The 21066-nt window shown below is 38.7% G+C and overlaps 1 protein-coding gene across 1 annotated transcript in view; it reads right to left on the bottom strand.

Moving 5' to 3' along the window:
- The window catches only part of LOC149077933 (fibroblast growth factor 8b-like), a 91164-nt gene that overhangs the window by 35552 nt on the left and 34546 nt on the right, over positions 1-21066 (bottom strand). Inside the window, exon 2 of the mRNA XM_089241540.1 lies at positions 8664-8715. Coding sequence (XP_089097666.1) covers positions 8664-8715 — 52 coding nt within the window. The remainder of the gene's footprint in view (positions 1-8663; positions 8716-21066) is intronic.

Here is a 21066-nt window from a genome sequence, read left to right on the forward strand (position 1 = left end):
AATCAGAAAAAGAAAAATCAGCAATGCCTGTAAATAATTTAAACACTTTTCAGCAGCACGTCATCATAGTCTTAAGCCATTTTAGAAGAAGATGCTGCTCCCCTCTTCATTGTAAATATGAATAAATCCCATCTTAGATTAGAGTCAGAGTGACCACAACTCAAGTATAAATGAAGACAGAGCAGGGTCATTAGAAAACAGGTAACACTGAAAAACTTCGTAACCAGGCCATAAAATCTGGAGCGTGGGGGACAACTAAAAATACGTTTCCAGATTTTGAAAATCATTTTCTGCTTGATTATATCAGACTGATTTATGGTCTTATTACATGTCAAAGGTCATAATTTCGGATTGAGGCTGAGATTGAACTGGAATAGAGGGAATGTAGGGTTAATTTCATAGAGAATGGGTGAGTGAAAGAGACTCATCACCATCGTCAGCAGTAGCAAAGCGGTAGTGACAGTATCCCCATGACTTTTCTCCATCAAAAAGTCTATCCGCCATTGTTAAAAAGCAGAAGCTCCTCCGCGCTCATCTCAATTTCTGTGTCATCGTCATCATTGAGGTTTTTTCTTTCACACATATATTCCGTCCCCTTCACCCCCCCCCTCCTCATATATATATATAATATATATTTTTTATTGTTATTATTTCCTCGGCCATTTTCTTTTAAGTTTTGCTTTTGTTCAGCCCCAACGGGTGACAATTCGAGAGGCCCATTTTTTGGGCTAAGAGACTTGGTGGCGTCGTTGCTATCGTTTTTTTTTCAAATGCGTTTTTACCCCCTTTTGAGCCGACATTTTTCACTTATCATCAAAACTCCCCCCCCCCCCCTCCTTTTTTTTTACCTTTTCGGTAAAAAAATGATAGAGTGAAAGGGAGAAAAATTCAGAAAACAAAGCAAGGACCCGAACAAAGAGAAGCAACGCACGATGAGTGGGTAAAAAGTAATCGCCAACACACCAGCACCCGCTAAATAAACTCATAAACCACTAAAACTGAAGGTGATAAGAGACTTTACAAGAGGTTTTTCTTTTTCTTTTTACCGAGTTACCAAGCGTGTCCGAGATGTAACAACAAGCTTTGAACGAAACCATCGTTGCTCCTCTGCATTATGATACGAATATTCTTTCGTATTCAGAGTTGGACATGGAAAATTTTCCCTGATACTTTCAACTTCTCCAGAGATGCTTAACCTTTTTTCAGCCGCGACCAAAAATCATCAATAAGTAAGAATAATGAAACCAGTGACGCAATATGTGAAAAAAAGAATTGTGAATGGATATTGAACATTGAAGGACCGGATACAACCCGCTTCCCATCTCAAGGAGATACCGAAGAGTAGTAAGTGGATATGTACGCCTCATCTAGGAAGCCCCTCAATCAAGTTTGGATCGTGACCTAGAGCTTACGAATTCCTGGCTCCAAGTAGATTTGTTCGACCCATCTCGGAAGCCCTGGAATCAAGTTTGGGTCGGGATCCATAGCTCAAGAATCCCTGGCCGTAAGTAGATTTGTACTACCCATTTCGCAAGGCTCTGCGAATCAAGTGTCGGTGAGGACTCGTATCGCAAGAAAACCTCTGGCTGTGAGTAGATTTGTACGACCCATCTCGGAAGCATCTGCGACCAATGGGTTAAGGACGACCCCCCCCCCCCGTTCTACTCACTACTCATATTAGGGTCGAAGAAACCCGAATGTTACCTGAAATTAGCATTATCAGAAATGTGAAGTACCTTGGGAAACAATCGCAAAATTTTTGTTAATCCCAAAATTTATATTTAATCCCAAAATATGTACTAAACCACGTACCTTACCATCGTCCTAAGGCAAGTGTTGCTTCCCAGCTGCACAATGTTTAGACCAGATCACGTGTAGTGAGTTCAATGCCTCAGCTGTTAGGCAGGTGACCTAACACTGATGCGATGTTTACAGACCCCGTATAAGATCGCTAGACAATGCACCGGTGACTGAAAGGGGCCCAATCGGAAAACTAGAGTTTTACTCTTCTATAATTTGGTATGCTCGACAGATGCCCATCGAGTCATGTAAAGAAGCACGGGATTGACGTTGCAATGGGAGTACCAAAAGCACCAGCTAATCTATCGAAATTACATCAACGAAATTCGACTACTGGTAAACGGATTTAAGAGGAAGCATTTAATATTAAATATTTACAAAAAAATTTTTTAAAAAACAAAAGAAGTTGAGAAAATTTCAACTAGTACATCAGTAGCATTTTCATGTATAAATATACCATAATTATAATCAATAATAGTTTGCATCTTCATGCCTTGTGAGTTATAAGTAGGTCGAACCCTCTACTATGATACGAGCATTCAATCATTACAATACACTAATAATTGGGGTATAGATGGCAGCACCAAAGACAAATTCACACACAAACAGACTCCGACTGCTAGGTACGAATGTCCACTTCCGACAATATTCATTCAGTAGTTGCTCCCATGGCGATAGACCGGAGTTGCGCTAGGTGTGAAAGAAAGAAAGCTAGCCAAACCCTCGTTCTGTTATTAGATAACATGATCGAAGCTTAAAGTGTGAAACTACATTATCGCCAATTTGAGAAATCAAGACGCATATTTACTCTAACACGAACAAAGAGAAGGATTCAAAGCACCCAAAAACGGGACGACAAGACAGAAATTCTAAGCACTTAGAACAAATACCACCACCACCATCATGCGCATGGACCCCAGCCACAAGTGCTAGATTTGACAGGGCTCTAACATTTCGGAAAGTTTGATAAATTTCCCTAAATTAGTCACGTTTACCGGCGATTTTATGCATAATTCCAAAGCGTCGTTGGTAAATTTAGTAAGTACAAAAAATTATTCCGCATACCGGCAATTATGCATAATACCCAATCACCGAATCGTTGGTAAACATGGTAAATTGCACTACGATATACCTCATAAATGTACTGAATTACATCGGGGTACGATAGTAAAATTTGTTATCATTACATCGGGGTCCGACTATATTCATCACATATACTAGACACCATTTGGATTTTTTTCTTTCATATTTATCTAATTCCCCAATGTATTATGCATAAATAAAGGCGATAAATTTCAAGTATTCATCAAATTCACCAACGGCACTTGGCAATTCATAATCCTCGGTAAAAGTGATAATTTTTTTAGTATTTATCAAATTTACCAACGATGCTTGGGTATTACGCATATTCGCCGATAAAAGTCATCAAACTTACCAAGACTATTGGTAAATATGCATAATAACCGGATTTGTCACATTTACCGTAGCTCATACACTCCTTACGTTTAGAGCAGGAACACCCATACGTACGGACAAAAGAGAATCACTCTCAATTACTGTCCATTATACTCAGACGTAATTAGTTCGTATAAAAGGAATGGCGCATTTCTCATCGAACGCGTCCAGCTGTGAGTTGCGACGTCACGTACGGCTCTCAACAATTTTTCTCACACAAAAAGAGTGAGAAAGAGAGAGAGTGACAAAATAGTATATTTCCCAATATAAATCGGGGGGCCCCCTCCACTTTCATATAATCTTTGACACTAATCCTTAAAGGTGTTGATGTTTACTTGTTAAATAATTCAGGATTTTCAAGCGACAGACCGGTAGTGGGGGTTGGGAGGGAATATAGCCCTCGACGCGATAAAACGTCTCCAGATACTAATTGAGGTTAAGCCCTCGCTTGATAACTTTATTACCTGTGAGAGAGAGAGAGAGTGTGTGTCACCTCCTTCTTTCTCCATACTCACGCGTGTATATGCCTTTCTCTCCATTTCTCTATATTTTTTTTATATGTATATTTTTCATCCTTACGAAATTTTTCTCACGTTCTTGCCGCGCGTGTTTCATCGTAGCTCAACCCTTTTCAAAAAATTATACCGTACGTGTGAAAATTCGCGAAAGAAATAACAATAATAATTGGAGAGAAGAAAAAATTTCTCTCTCTCTGTATGGGGTGACTTTTTTATATCATTATCCAGGAAGTACCGCAGACAAGGTCATCCTTGATATAAAGTTTTATGTCGAAATTGTGACAGGTTGGCTTGAAATGAATGAATTTCGGTAATTCAGTTAACGATAATTCTCTTAGGAAGAAATCTATGAGCTTGTGACACTTTTCTTTTCTTTTTTTTTTGGTAAGAGTATTTCTTGATGCCGTTATAGAGTCGAGTATAAATACCTTGGCAAGTCAAGGGTGACCCCGTCTGGCTTGATTGGATGAAGGTATCTGTGAAAATGAAGTGTTTTATGAACAGTAGTGAACAAGAATTTCTACACGGTTCCTAGAAACTCGTTATAGCCACAAGTGATCATTCAGTTATATTGGTGTGATTACCTTTTCTCCCCCTCCTCCCCACAAAAAAAAGTATGTACTCTAGGGCAGTGGTTTCTCAATCTTTTTCACCCATGACCCCCACCCGGACCATATTATTTTCTCGTGTCTCCTCTGGCTTATCCAGCCCCCCCCCCCCTCCAAGAGATAAGTCTTCTTTCCCTTTTTACTTATCGAATTGAATTCAGCATACTCACTTTCCAAAAGCATAGTACCTGATCTCTTCATGTAGGATTACTATGAACATGAGGTCCATTGGACCATGCATTGAGAACGTCCCGGTTTTAAGGGAAGTTGTGCTGAAAAAAAGTCACCACATTCAACTTGATTTCTGCACACGTATAATTTTTTTGCACAGCTCTCTTCAGCCTCCTTAGCCTCTCCTTTCATTTAGTTGTCATACCCGTGACCAACTTAGAATCTTCCAGGACAGCACGGGTGCCATATAGCCCCAGATTGAGAATCATGCTTTAGGGTGCCGTGAGATTCCGTGAAATATTTCGTCCATTAGGTTATATGAAATATAGTAATAGGTGTGCGAACTGTTGCGTAATATAGGTATGTGGAAATTTGGGGGTCCCCTCGACATACCTTGAACATTAACATTTTGGAACCTCTGAGTCTTTTCATGCTCCAGGCTAGAGAGTTCAGTCGAAGGTCCGCAATCACTGTGGATCTAAGCAACCTATTTACTGTATGGATGATTACTGTGGATCGGTAGTTATCGAAGTGTGCGTCGTGGTCAGCTGGTGATATTCACGTGTACATGTTCGGTGCTTTGGAGAGTTTTTCGCTAGACCATTCGGGAAGGGCGACGTGGGGCAAAAGTTTGAGAATCACTGCTGTAGATATTGAGTAGAGGTTATAGCTAGAATCGTGTCTAACTCTAGTGACGACACGTTCACGACATTGACATGTTTAAAGCCAAATGGAAAGGGAGGTAAACGCAAGATTTTTTTCATCGTTGCTTTCGTCGTCGATTAGGACCAGACAATAATTAGTGGAGACAAATATTTCGCCAAAATACGGAAGCCAAGGCAAAGAAGAACAGGAATGGTAACTATGTAACGTACTTAAAAATGAGATTTTTATGATGTTGACGACGACACAAAGGAAGCTGGTTTTTTTTTCTCTCTTCTAGTTTTCACTGGAACAAACATTGTAGTTAGTTCGTAGAAAGTTGTAATTTACTTTGGCTCATAATGACGACAACAAATTGTTACCCATTAAGTTGATGGTATCCTAAGGAATGTTTGATTGCAGAAGAGAACGGGGAGGAAAAACACCAAATAAATGAATGAGCAAGCGCACACACGCACAAAATCTCATGAATCATCGTCTTGGATTCCGATTTGATGGCAATGCAGTGGCGTATGCACACCTTCCGTCTTATTCCGTTCTTCAGGGACCACGGACGCTTCTTTCCACAATTTGTTTAGCTACGTGTGATAGGGTGAAAAAATCTATAACAAACTAAACCAATGCTCAATCTTTGGGAAACTGCGTGCTACTTCAGTGGTTTGAAACGAGTTATGCTACTTAAATGACCTGGGAATGTGCCGTGGGCTACTTGAGTTATGTGTAAAGGTGCCGTGAGCCGCTTGAGTGATCTGGAACTGTGCCGCGGATAACTCAAGTGGTGTAGAATTTCATTGCTGGGCGCTTAAGTACCCTGAAGCTGAACCGCGGGACACTTACGCGATCTGGAAAAGTTTTGCTAGTCACTAAATTGACCAGATCACTTGCGGGTTATCTGGGAACATGCTGCGGGCAACTTCTGTCACGTGGAAAAGTGCCATGAGCCGCTTGAGTCACGTATTTGGGGGGAAAGAACAGCACTTATATCCATTAACGAACAAAATGCACATCTCTTGGTTGTATCTGTGAAACGTCACTTTCCTCTCGAGACAAATTATCTATTGACAATTTGATCACTAGATGGTAACTGAAGTAGACAAGTGAAGAAGATAAACTAACGGCCATCGAAACAGGAAGTGTGTGTGTCATCTCTTTTTACCGGTTTCAAATCGCGATACTGGTCAGAAACATTGACACAAATCGATAGCAGTTAAATGACAGGGCTATGCCAGATACAGTTTCAAGCTAATGTCGAAACGGAGCTCGTATAAAAAGAGAAAAAAGTTCGGAATTCTTTTTATTTATAAGGCCGGGCGGGAATGATCTGAAAGATTACAGGGTCACTAGCGTCGATTGGATGAGAGAATAATTGAAGCTTCACGTGCCGCTGGTTTGAATTGGTCCCAAAGAAGTTTATAGGTGTGGCGAAACTCCTCCCCAGTCATCTCTCAGAAGTCCTTTGACAACTGCCACAAATCAGTTCGAGAAGTCCCCCCGGGATCACAGAGAGCGAAGGGAAATTCGATCATTTGATATCGTGAAACTTCACTCTGATGGAGAGGTTGCAACAGATGTTTTAATAGAGGTTATCAAGTTGACAACGAGGATTCGACAGGTCCTTCTGTTCGCGATGCTTAATGCTACAACTCCATTGGAAAAGAGTCTAACATCTCAGCAATCTCATAAAATGTCAACCAGAGGGAATTACTCAAGTTTTGACGGAAATTCCCCCGAGGTAATCCAAGTGTAATTAAAACCATTTATATAACTAATAAATACGATGTACATAAATGTTACAGGAAAGTATTCAACGAGAGCTACTTATAAAACTTGGAATGGCAACAGGAACAACAAAAATGAACATTATTAGATTAAAGGCAGGCAAGCTTATGATGGTATTCCTTTTAAGAAAGTGAAAAAAACAACAACAACAAGGCATTTGGGGGACATAAAAGAGCTTCCGATGATAATACAGGAATGAGAGACGTGACTCTAAAACTAATAGAGCATTAAATGTCTTCTTCTCTGATGTCGTGCGTGTACACACGTAAACGCTATCGTTTACGACTTGCTCACAAAGGGTGCCCTTCAAGTCGCTAGATGGCGCTAAAACAGGCGTTAACACATTCCTTTCGTTTTCTTTTCCCATCTACGCTTAAAGAGTTTTCTTTCCTCGAGCAACTTTTTTTTTCTCTCTCGACGGATTATTATTAAAACCTTTATGGGGCTAATAGTGCCGGAATCTTAAGAACAATAATTCGTTTTCACACACAAACACACAGAAAATTCATTTAATTTTTTCAGGTTTATTGCCATTGACTGGAGTTTATTGCAATTAATAGTGATTTTTAAAGCGTGTGCAGCGGATCCTACAGGTATTGCGAAACTTTTTCTTGGGCGTCGCGATGAATCAACGATATTGATGTAGGTTAGATACCTACTACTTACTTACTTACCTACTTTTACCTGCCTACTTACCTACAACATACACATATATGTAAGTGGTTGAAAGAAACAACAGTTTAACTTGTAATCATAATTTTCTTGAGATCACCACAAGTATGCCATCAAAGAACAAGGGAACCGCAGATGTCAAAAGTTTGAGGAACCACTTCTTCTTAACTATACATACACCTCGTACACATTCCTGTACGGTATTTAGGAAACCTCTGCACTACATTCCTTTCTGTGTGTTTGGATGCAATATGCTAGTTTCACTCTCGTACTCGAATGTCATGGTCCAACTTTATTTCCGTATTCGCACGCCGTGGTCCAGCTTCATTCCCTCGTTGTTCGTACGTCCAGCTTCATTTCCTTATTCATACGCAATGTCCCAGCTTCATTTCCTTATTCATACGCAATGTCCCAGCTTCATTTCCTTATTCATACGCAATGTCCCAGCTTCATTTCTGTACTTGCGCTCAATATCAATGGTCAAGCTTCATTTCCGTGTTGTTCGTACGTCCAGCTTCATTTCCTTATTCATACGCAATGTCCCAGCTTCATTTCCTTATTCATACGCAATGTCCCAGCTTCATTTCTGTACTTGCGCTCAATATCAATGGTCAAGCTTCATTTCCGTATTCGAACGCGATGATCCAGTTCGATTCACGTGGACGAAATTGTCCAGCTTCACTACTGTATTCAGACGCAATGGTCCAGCTTCATTTCCGTATTCGCACGCAGTGGTCCAGCTTCATTTCCGTATTCGCACGCAATGGTCCAGCCTCATCGCCGTAGTGCGTACTCGTATCTTCATGCTCATATCTGTTTATGATAAGCCAGTCGTATCCAGATGTGATAAATGATATAAGAGTCCTTCCAAATTTGATAACGGGTAAATTGGGTACTAACGGGTGTATTTTCACCCATTAACACGGTGCATAGGATATCCATAAAAATATAACAAAAAAAAGGGGAAAAAATTAATATGCTTATAAATGATGCTCACCATTTCTCCAAGTAAACTACACAGGCACGCTAAGGAGACAATTTGTAGAAACCTGAAATCGAAAACAGAAAACAAATCAAAAATCATCTTAATATATCCATCTTAGTTAATAACATCGAACGCTTCATTTAGGACACCACACCCAGTACATATATCAATCAATTGATATATTTTACCATGATACGTTATATAGATGTTTACGGAAACAGACAGTGGCGTATGTGTTTGACCGGATTCTGACCAATGTCTATTTCTGTTTTTTTTTTTTTTACACGTATCTTTTATAAGCAACGAATCAAGTAAATTGGACAAGTGATTCCAACTTGGCGTATACATAAACACATTCTTTTTTTTTCCTTTTAGTTATCTGTTATCATAAGAATACACGAAAAGCACAAAGAGTAAAAAGAAAGTGGCTTCAACTGGACTTTTTTTTTTAATCTTTTTTTTGCTATGGGTATAAATACATACACGGAGCTGTCATTGAATCTTTATTGCAGAGTCCGCTCGGTTGGCGCCTGGGCCATTGTTATTAGCCAATGGAGTTGGACGAAAGAAAAGAGGAAAGAAAATATTCCTTCCCTTCCCCCCTTTCTTCCCTTTATATTATTATTATTCTCATGTTTACGCCACTGGAAGAGATGAAGGAGGATAAAAGGCGCCTTTTCAATCTCATACGGGTTTTTTTTTTTCTTCTTCTCTAATCTGTATATTTATAAGTGAGGGGGTGGATTAAGACTACTGAGGATTGAAGGAAATCATGGAAAAAAAGTTTCATTTTGTCAATGATGGTTTAGGTTGGTTTTACCATGATTATTATACGCATCGTGACCTTGTTTCACTCTTGGTTATTCTACGTGTGTGTTCAGCTGTGTGCATGCGTGATTATATCTGTAAATACGTTACTGCTGCAGCGTTTATAGCTCGGGTTATGTCAGTGCTTACGGATATAGCTGCAACATCATTGTACATACTCGAAGAGGTTTTTGAGGATGAATTTGTGAGGATAAATTCCCACTTCTTTCATGAGTTTCGTGAATCTTTTTCTTAAAAAAAAAAATGATGTAAGAAGATTCTCAAAGAGTTTCCGCTTCCTTTCTAAGAATGTCATGTCAAATAGGAAAAAAAAAAAGAACAGACATTGACATCTATATCTGACCTACCATTTCATCCATCTGTTCGTTTCGAATTGGATGGGAGTGAACTCTATCCCATGCAATTAGCTCTTGTCATATATATAGATATATGCAACTGTGGCCTGTTCAGCCATCACTATGTGGACATGCTCGCTATGTTATTAGTCTATCAGAGTTGACCTTACATTCCCCCCCCCCCTCTATATATATTTCTCTTACCGTAGTATAACTATAGCTCATTACGGTAAAGTCTCAAGAATCTAAAGTAGTGGGTCTCGATAATTGAAGATTCAGTACACCAACCGAGCTTCCGTTGTGTTTCCATCCTTCCCACATAAATTCCTTCTTTCTTTCTCCGGTCAATTCAAGCGAGTTGTTGTAATTGAGGCAAACCGTCAAAGGTTTTAGGGGTGTTTTCTGGGTGGAAGAAAAAAAGCCAAGAGAGAATCAATATCTATTCTCTTCCCTTAATTATTTCTTTTTAGTTCGGGAAATGAAATAAGAGACGGTCTTGTAATTACTGTTAATTATTTTTAATCATTATGAATTATTATTTGATGTCTAGAGAGTCTACTGAATTATCTACCTTGAGATGATAACAGCTCAATCTAAAGTACAGGGTGGTCTTTGAGATTCGTTTTCTGCCGATAGACGTGCATTATCTCTCTAGAAAATTTTCCGACAAGTTTTATTTATTTCTAAATCAACGACCGTGGAAATGTTATTCGTGAATTTCTCAATACGGGATTATGATCTTTTTGTTTTTCATATTCATTTTTTGATTATGTTAGTTTGTTTTTTTTTTACGTTGTTGCTAGTGTTAGGGATTTGTTGTTACAATTCAAGTTTCAAAATAAAGGAACCCTGTGCATGTCCGAGGTGCGGATCTATGGGGGAGGGAATCGGGTGACCAAGCGAAATATGCAATATTCCCCTCAATGCGATGATTGACATGAACTTTTCGTAAGTTCTATATGATAATATTGCATTCAGCCAATCAATCCATTAAAAAAAATTACCTGTATCAACGTTTTTGATTGAATAACAAATTTAAGGAAACTTCGACTAAAAAAAAGGCGAAAAATCGGGACGGTGAAAAAAATTGGAACTGTCCCGGGAAAAATACGGGATGTATGGTCACCCCACGCGCAACAATTTTTAAAATCAACCCTCCCAACAGCAAGCTCTAGATCCGCCTCTGGCCCATCCATAAGGAAACGCTTCGATATCTTGCTAGAGGGCACCCCCCAACCCCCCTCCCGCTCTATGGGCCAGGGCTGGACTCAGTCCCTCTGTCGCCAAATGGCGAACTATATAAATCATCGCAGACCAAAACTTGCTCATTGTCTGACTGTCTAGATCAATAGTTTCTCAAACTGTAATCCACGGACCATGATCTAAATATTGGTTAAAGGGGGTGACTAAATGTAACCAATCTTCTTATTCTTTCGGAATATGGGTCGCGCACCTTGCAATTCTGAAATTAGAAGACGTATGTATATCAAATAACAACACGTAGTTAATCAAAACGTCCGTCCATTCGTGGAATTACACGTCCTTTGTCCGTTAGGATGACGGACATCTGTCTGGTCTGGGGTGCACAGGCACTACACGAACTGAACTACGTACTCCCATCGTGGGAAAAATAAAAAAATAGAACGGATCCCCACACACACATACATCCCTCCTCTTCACACGGCGTGACGTCATTGCGTCTCGTTTAAAGAAATCCATGAAAATAAGATATTATATGATGCTGATTGAGTGGAGAAAAAAAAGGTTCTTGTTTATTTATTTCTGATGATAGTAATTATTTTTTAAAAATACAAATGTTGGCGGCATTTTCTTTTTTCTTCGCCAATACCGATTTGGTGAATGATTCACTCATTCGAGGTTCAACAGCTCTGATAACATATATTTCCAGGATATTTTTTTATCTTATTTCTCTCGTAAGAAATCGATCGGATCATCACCAACAAGCTTATAGACTGATTTTTTGGGATCTATGTAAACGAGAATCACCACGAGATAACCCGGGTGGCATCAGTGAGAACACGAAAGATTGAGTGCAATGTGGAATCAAAGATCGAACGTAGTATTAGAAATTTCAATTGCAATAACAAGGTAGGCCAGGGTCTCCACGTTTTTAGTCGGACCCATAAGCCTAAGTGTTTGGTGTGGACCTCAAATCTAGGTTTTTTTCATGGTCCCCCTGTTATTTTTTTTAGCCTGTCTCATAGAGATACTGTGTTTCAGAAAGGGCTCCCTGACTTTTAAATGACGTAATTAGGATATAGTAGCGGATAGAAAGATAAAACAAGAGTAGTTCGCACAGTAGGGCAGGCCAGAAATCTCAAATTACCGGTTCTTTGAATAAGTTACGAATTTGCATAACAGATGACGTCGTGGTCCTTATATTCGAAATGGTTGCCTTGCCTAACAGATACAGACTCCTTGCGGGGTTGAGGGGGGGGGGTTCTTCAATTTCCGGCTAAATAAAGGCATGGATCTAGATGTCAGACTTACCCATGACACTGTCAGCCCCATATACAAAGTATTGGTATATTGCGAAATCTATATCTTTTTGAAGTCTATCGTCTATTTTCCCAGGTGTTGCATTTTCTCAATTCCTTGGATTGCAATCACCGTACAAGTGTGGCGTTAGTGGAGTTTCGGATATCCTCAAGTGGAAGAATGTGGACGAATTCGCTGGGGCTGGTGTCAGTGGGGGTTTGACCCTTGCGGGGCTGCTGGCATAGGCAGAATGCTCAAAGGTTTTTTTTTTCTTTCTATTATTGTTTCGTTAACGGCTAATATCCATCTTTGGGAGTCACAGTAGGAGCCATGTTCTGGTCAGGTGCCATTCCTTCCGTCCACATTACGCACGAGCTCAACAAGTCACACGGATAACCAGCCCAGGCATCCGTTTATGAAGGCCTGCTTTGCAAAGATTCATAGCTGAATTGCTTTTTCCGGTGTAAAAGCTTCAAGCGTCGCAATGTCACGGTCAACATTATGAATGGCTCTCTTGAGTATTTCCAACGGAATCAAGTTAAGGCGGGGTTTCTTTTTTTTTTATGCAGCACAGGTTTTTCTGTGTGCGAGTGCATTAGTTACGTTAGCGAGTGTTTTTTTCACGCTATTCTTTTGCTGTTGTAGGAAAGTGTTGGTATTCCGTTTTTTTTTCCTTTTCCCCTCCTGCGAGAAGATATTCGCAGGTGTTAAAAGTTAGGAAGCTTGACAGCAAAGGGTATTCGCAATGCCATTTATTATTATTATTATTATTATTAATTCTTTCCCGTCTAGATGCCTCCTCAAAAAACTGCGTTCGGCGCCCAAATGAAATCGACGATATGCCACCAGACAGACCCAACAACACTGGAATAGAAAAAAAGAAAAGAAAATAATAACGTTGTATTAGCAGTAGTTACACTAGTGACTTTGCTGAAAATGTCGTCGCTGACGAAGCGAAATCCTTTTTCTCGCTCTTTTTTTTTTTTATTTCCACGCCATATTTTTTTTTATGTCTTTCTTGTTATTCAGTTGTCGAGATGTCATTAACCCTTGTTGTGCAACGACAGGAGAAATAAAAACCAGAAAAGAATCACATCATTTCATGGGTGCGGACCCATCGCGTGTCAGTAGTTTTTTTTGTGAAATCGTGATTCTCCGTGATGATTACGAGGTGGCTTCCACTGCGATCATTCGTTGCATTTGATAAGCACGGTGCGTTCATTACGTAGATAGGAGGTGCACAACCTACGCGGCCCGTCAAGGGGTTTCGTTTGATCCTGCGAAAGGTGTTCTGGTCGAAAACTTTCAATACACACAACACGATAAATACGTATGCTGACTATATTTTCTTCATCAAAAATACGAAGAATCTGAATCCATACGGTATATCTCTAATTATCACCAAAAAAATTGTCAAATGCAAGTAACAATTATAGCCGAAACAAATTGTCAAATACTAGTAAAGAAAACAATTATAGCCGGAAAAAAATATCAAAAGCAAGCGAAGGTGCCAATTAAAGTGCCAAGTAAAGGTGCTAACTGTCACCAAAATTGCTGAAAAATCGCCAATGGCAGGAACCAGAGGGGGCTGCTGTAAATCGCAATGGATAAAAATTTTATACACCCACAAAAAAGTATACTTTGACAAATATGAAGATGAATATGCAGTATTTATAATGCGACTATAAATAATTATGATAGTCATGGAGTCTCATAATTATCATAATATAATTTATGTTATACGTGGTTTATGTTATTTTTTAATTTTTTTGTGAGTGGAGGGCCTGGTCATACACACGTCTAGTGAGAAAAACATGGAGAAAAATGAAACGGTGAATCAATCACGGCCCGGTTTGACGGATGTCAAGGCCCGGTATTGGACTGAGGCACGGCGGTTGGGAAACAGCTGTCTACAGCTGTCAAGAAGACAAGAACATCAAAAGAAGAAATGGAATTCATATGCAAACTTTGACCTATGCTTCAACTGAAATCCCTTCATTCAAAGTATTAACAAGATGGTAATCCTTTTAACACAATTTGGATAGAGCGTCAATCGACATCTCACTCCAACACAAGCAATGGGAACTTTGGTGCTTGAGTGTTCATCACGTAACTTGCGAACAAACTAATTGATGATGGCTGTTGCAACGTAACGAGCCAGTAGCATTCAGGTACCCTATTTTTCAACGTTACTTGTTCTTCATATTAATTTATGATATCACAGCTATCAACTTTGGAGAGTGAGAATTAGAGAGGTTTCTTCGCAGATCCAAATTCTGCATTGTTTTTAAAAAGTTTTTTTTTTTTATAAAAACAATGACAGATCACGCCAATAAATAAAACAAAACCGTGAACGAAACGGACATACAGACTAAACGGGACGTATTGTCAAAGCCTATACAAGTCATCTCGCCAATTTCAGATGCCGGAAGGCTGAATTGGCGCTGGCGAATTTTGTTTTCCACCGATTTTTTTTTTGATGCAATGGCAAAAATTTATGTGACGTCATTTCGGGAGCAATGTGATATGATAATAGCATCCCCGTACTTGAAAAAATAGTTGATGTTGAGTGGAGAGTCCTAATGCTTGAAAGTCATCAGCTATAGGCATACTCATGCTCGAACTGAACGAGGTTGATGCCATCTCAATTCCTATTCGTATGTTATAAACTAAATATAAGAATCTTCATATTCACACACAAATATGAAAAGTTAGCGGTGTCTTCGCACTCAAAAATTATTAACTAGTGGTATCATCGTATTCGTTCATCTGCCAGAAACATCCTGATACTTGAATTATTCTTGGCTGACCAGGCTACCGAGTTCTGAGATTTCGTTGATATCACTGGAAATGAAATTACTATCTGAACGCAGGTAATGTCACGCGCTCTAACATCAATTGAAAACGATCTCCTTGCAAAGCAGGGTTTAAGCTACTCTCGCATTTTTCGCAAAATGCGAAAGAAGTGGTAGCCACTTTCGCAAAAATGCGTACATGAGGTACGGAACGAGTAGACGTCTAACCATCATTCATTACATTAGCATTGTAGATTTCTGCTAAAGCTTTTCTCCCCATTTTCGCTTTTTTTGCGAAAGGAATTTTTTGTCTATTGCAAAGTGTGATATTTGTACGCCAGAGACCAAAGCATTCACTTGCCTGGTACGCAAAAGGAACTTGAAGTACGAACTTTTTCTTTCCGGAAGTTCGTATCGGCATGTGGCAACCACACACAAGAAACCTTTCTTTCTCAATGTATTACGGGCAGAGAAAACAATCTCTCTTCGTTTGTTTGAAACAATCATGGTATGAATTTCCTGATCATTTATTAGAGGAAAAGTTGTTGCAAAAGATTTAACACAATCATTCATCCCTTTACTTTAAAAAGAAAGTATATATAAAGATTAGTTTTCGTATACAATCTCGAGAAGTTTTTTTCTTTGCATACATCTTGTGCATGCGGAGAAGCATGTATTACGTTATCAAAAAAAATAATAATAATAACAAATTAGTATTGTAACTTATTTTTAAAATTTAAATCAATGTCGGATCTGTCAACGATACCAAGAATTATTCTCAGCAGAAACAGATTATCTATCTGCAAAAAAAAAAATTCACGAAACGATATCGACTCGACTTTGATAAAAATCTTCCGAAAACTCGAGAAAGCATTGATCCGTAGCACAGTAAACATAAATATTCCAAGAATAGGAGATGTCATTGCCTTATGACAGGATTCACTATCATTCATTACAAACGAATAATTTCGAATCCATCACTGAAAAAAAAAGACGCATTCACGTTTTTCTCATCGGAAGTCCGCCATCCATAATATTTCAATACCAAAGGTAGTTTCAATTGGCTGACGAAAGCTTCTCACGTCCTTGAGTTAGCACTTTACTTTTTAAATTCTCAACACAAGAGAAACAGGTCGAGACCTTCAATCAACTGGCTTCTTATAAAGTCACTCCTTACTGTAGGAAAGTGAAGAAGAAGAAAATGGGTCTTGGGAAGGAGGAAAAGAAAGATAGGAAGCTTATAATGAGATCATAATAAGCGATAAACGGCGTTCATTTAATAACACGCCTTTTTTAATTTGGGTGGGTCCCTTTTCCATTTGTCATGTAACAATTCGGCAACGCGATATCTTATTTTTTTTTCTTGAACTAATTAGAATTTGGCTGCTGATGATAAGAGATTAACAATTCCAAAATCTGACGCTAACTTATCACGGGTTTTATCAACACGTGTATCAATATTATTAAGAGAAATGCGGCTGAGAAATAGAAGACTTTGTAGGGATATTGACAGAAGAAACGGGTTGAGAGAGAGAGATGAGCACCTTTGAAAGAATAACACTTGCGTGTCAGATGGATCGAGCTGTCAAACGCACATGTTTCTTTCTCTCTGTGTGTATCCTCCGCCAAGAATGTGTTACCAAACCAAGCGACACATTTTGCTGTGTAGTCTCTTAATTCAGGGTTTCCAACTGCTGTTGCGTGTAGCCCTAGGGTTCCATGAGAGCTTTTTCGGAGGTTCCGAGGAATCAAAAGTGACGAAACCCCCCTAAAATTCCGGAACCCTGATTTTTTCTAAAACATTTTCTTGTTACTGTTTCACCTGAAGCAATTTTTATAAGACGACTTCCTGGGAATTAGTATTGCCGAGAAACTCAATACTAACATGCGGATTTTATGAGGATCTTCCTCCAAAGATGCGGAACTTTTAAATCGTTTCTTTACATTCTGTGCAGCCCCCCCCCCCGCCCCTCTTTCTTCAGATGGCCAATCGAGCTTCATGATGTAGGATTCTTATCGCTTTTCTGAATATCAAATCCTAAATAGCAATTGTAATAAGATAGAGAAAAGGAAAAGCTCCACTTTCTAACTTGCCTGAGGTTATTTTTCCCATTCTACAGATTCCCATTCATTATCACTAATGTAACCCCGTTTATACGACGTTCAAGAGACCACGTCAAAACGGTGTATATGGGTGAAAATCGTACAATTGTAAATTCGCTGAAAAAAAATGTAATTTTCACTTTAACAGGAAATATTTATTTTTGTTTTGTTATCCATATCTAAAAGCAAAGCTGATAATGGATCGAATCTAGCTCTTAACCCTTACAGGACCATAAGGTTCCTAAGAGTAAATATTAGTATGTAACTGTTTGTTTTACATTATTATTGATTTGACAGTTCTTTTTTTTTCTAAACGTTCTCGTTTGCGTAATTGCGTTCGGCATACGTTCTATCTTGACATTCTGTACAAAAGATGCACAGATAAGGTTACAATTAAATACGACAATCACCAATTTTAAAATGGGGGAAAATGTTTCCTTTAGTCGTGAGAGGGTTAAAAGTTGTCTAAAGGAACCGAAATACTGGACGTTAGTGTTTCTCAAACTATGCGTCGCGACTCTCAGAGGCATCGCCAACCTCTGTCTAGGGCGTCGCGGTTAGCTGTCGCCATAGCTGATTGCCTGTTTAGTGCTTTGAAGAGGTATTGTTTTAGACTGAATCCTGGGCAGGGATGCAACTGGGGGGGGGGTGAGACTTGGGGGTTCAAACTGGGTAGTCTAGTTTCCCGGGCGCCGGATCGGAGGCAGCGCAAATTTAACCCTTTAGCCTTTCCTTCGTATAAAAGGGGTGCAAAATCCGTGCTTGCCCCAGCTCACTACGGCCTTGATACCGTAACTGATGATTGATACTTTGATGATTGAAATCATCAAAGTTTAGGGCTTTTGAATTGATGATATGCAATGAAAAACGAAATGGAAAAATAGAAATGAAATAGCGAAGCATTTTTTTGTAATTCACAATAATTACATAGATTCAATGCACAGAAATGATAATTTTCTAAGCATTTGGCCTTCGAGTTGAAATGAAAACTTCGAATAATTGAAGTTTTTGCCACTTATAAATGTCCTGTTGTCTCCTTTTTTTTGCTCCCATCCTAGTCTGTGGGGACTCGGATCATTTGAGCCACAAGAGAGGAGCTCGAGAAAGGCATTGACATTGAATCCTGCATTATTTTTTCTTCCACCTAGTCTTTTATTTAATGTTGAATGAAAAGCGTAAAGGAAATTTCTTACAACCCGCCATCATTGTATGTCGGTGAGTTCAGCGAAAATTTCAAGATACCGCACCCCAGTAACACACAATGTCCAATCAATGCTGGTCGTTGTAACATCACATAACAAGCAAATATTTAGCATGTTGCAGAAAAAAAAAGCTATATGGTGTCAATTGCTAAAAACTGACCTTCCTCTCACTTCATGTTTTGTTTTTACTCAAGTTATTCTTCACTCGTCTGAGACCATGATTTCAGCTTGTGTGCTGTAATCTGAATAATTAAATCTTCATATTTACTATTGCTGGTGTTGGTTTGGCGCACTGAACCGGGGGGTGGGGGAATTCCCTCTTTCTCTTCCTTTGACCTCTCGTTCTATATTTCGGGTGAGAATGGTGTATGCCAGAATTCACACTCAACCAGGCTGACCAAGTACAGTGAGTAGTATTTTTTTTTCCTCTGTTCTTTTTACTATGTTCTTGTTCTTTTGATAGCTCTTCTTGCGTTTCGTGAATTATAATGTGAGTATATTTAAACGAGAAATCAGTGATACTATGCATTAGGTGTCATGATTAAAAAACCGTGGGTTTTTGTGGAATACTACTTGCATAGCAGTGGAATATGGTAGCACAGGTCGATAATATATTCCCGAACTGTGCCACAAGACGCTCAGAGATGTCGTGTGTTCGATATCCTTTTTTTTGTCCTTACCAGTGTCTTTTCTGATACAAGAGAACTATTATACAAAAACAGCGCCATAATGATCAAAGATCACATTGCTATTGAAGAAAGTTGCACAACAAACGTTTGGCGTACGAACCTCTCGGTGAGGAACATAAAATAAATACATTACGAACGTTTACGTTCCATAAAAGAAGGAAATTGGAAAGTTGGAATCGGTTGTAAACTGTATAAGTAACGGCCTAATTAATTCTATTGTGTAGAAAATGAAGGTGGTGGAGAAAAAAAAAAGATTAAATAAGCATATTTTTCGTTATTCTGAAGCTATGTGTACAACTAGAGTAGCCAAATGAAAAAAAAAATAAACAAAACACGGACATTTCAGTGATGTAGGGGCCTATAGCTCATGTTAAAGTAACGAATTCAAAATTTAAAAATTTCAAAGTGAGTTTTTTTTAGCAGGCCTGACAAAATTAACATTTTTTACTAAAACGATGAAATAGCCACATATTATGAAAAATAATTCTGTCCCGTAAAATATGGGTCATATGGTCCCACACTATGTATAACTCAAATATATATTTTTAGATACTTTTTATCTACTACAAGTTTCGATTCTTATTCCGCAGAGCGAATGCGGACTTTTAGGACACTCTGTATATTGAATAAATATTCAAAATTTGTCAAGGGTTCCACGGAATAGCCTCGTAATCATCAAGGGTTCCGCGCGAGTTTTCATGTTGGAAAACCCTGCTCTAATCAATGAGTAACTTTCTTTTTTTTTTGACGGGGAGTGTTTCTACGAGCACTTGACCCAAATCAACGTTGATTTAGTTTAGTTTCACACAACAACCTTATAATTGCTAACGCCCATACTGTCTCTACCAGAGATTTCTCTATTTTTATTTTAAAATTTTTTACTGAAAGCTGAATTTCATATAATTAAAACAGGAAGGTGTATTAATGCGTGAATGAAAACAAAACTTTGATTGGATCAAAATTGTAAGGTAATGAATAGCTGAACCGAATAAGACTGAACTTTTCGAAACAATTGCTCCAGTGTATGAATGTAGGCATTTCCATTGCCAAACAGCATTGCGTTGTTTTAAAGGCACGAATAGGATAATATTGCAGTTTAAAGGCGTGACAGTGTTTTAAACCTACACGACTAACGAGAGATTAATGAGAATTTTTCCTGCGGAAATTTAGAGGGACGTCAAAATTTTGCTTTTTCTTCCCGACTCTTAGTTATGCCTCCCCTGCTCATCGCATCAAACTATAATAAACGAACTTGAACTGAGAAATTGCACATCGCATTCGAAAGGACAAACAGGATACTCCATCATATTGAAATGGATATGCGACCACTTGATAAGAGACTGGAATGATACATCGCATTCACTAAGAGATGGGCATAGTTCGATCACACTCGAGTGCATGAACACACGCAATGCAGTTGGCCCGCTTAAATGGATATGAACGGTTCCAGTACAAAATATCCGATTATAAGCGGGGTTATTCGATTATGCGAGAAATAATTCTGTAATTGCTATTTAACACCCATCTGTAGTTTTTATATTAAAAACTGATGAATGATCACAATATTGATAAAGCTTCTGGAAGAAATCAGATGAAAGTTATATATTGAACTAGTTATAATACTCGGATTGAAAAAATGACAAACCATTATTAAAGCATAAACTATTATACATATACTGATAGCATTAAAGAAGTGACAAATCATTGTAAAGGCATATACACGTCTGAAACGCATTGCTAGGGAACCACGGTAACTAAAAAGTAAACAGTAACAAAAGTAAACTGTTGAGACCCAGAAACCATTATTCCCCGACGGTTTTTCGCCCATTTCGGGCATTTGCCCTGCTCCGAAAAACTTTTAAAGTAGCCTATTTCGTTCAATCCGGACCCTGTTCGGTATATCTATATATATAAAATTGTGTGTGTGTGTTCTCTATACAAATCTACAATTTTAGATCGATCGT

This window comes from Pholcus phalangioides, unplaced genomic scaffold (genome assembly GCF_987345545.1).
Source record: "Pholcus phalangioides strain wild (caught in Gottingen) unplaced genomic scaffold, Ppha-v1.0 ptg000014l_1, whole genome shotgun sequence".
Taxonomy (NCBI): domain Eukaryota; kingdom Metazoa; phylum Arthropoda; class Arachnida; order Araneae; family Pholcidae; genus Pholcus; species Pholcus phalangioides.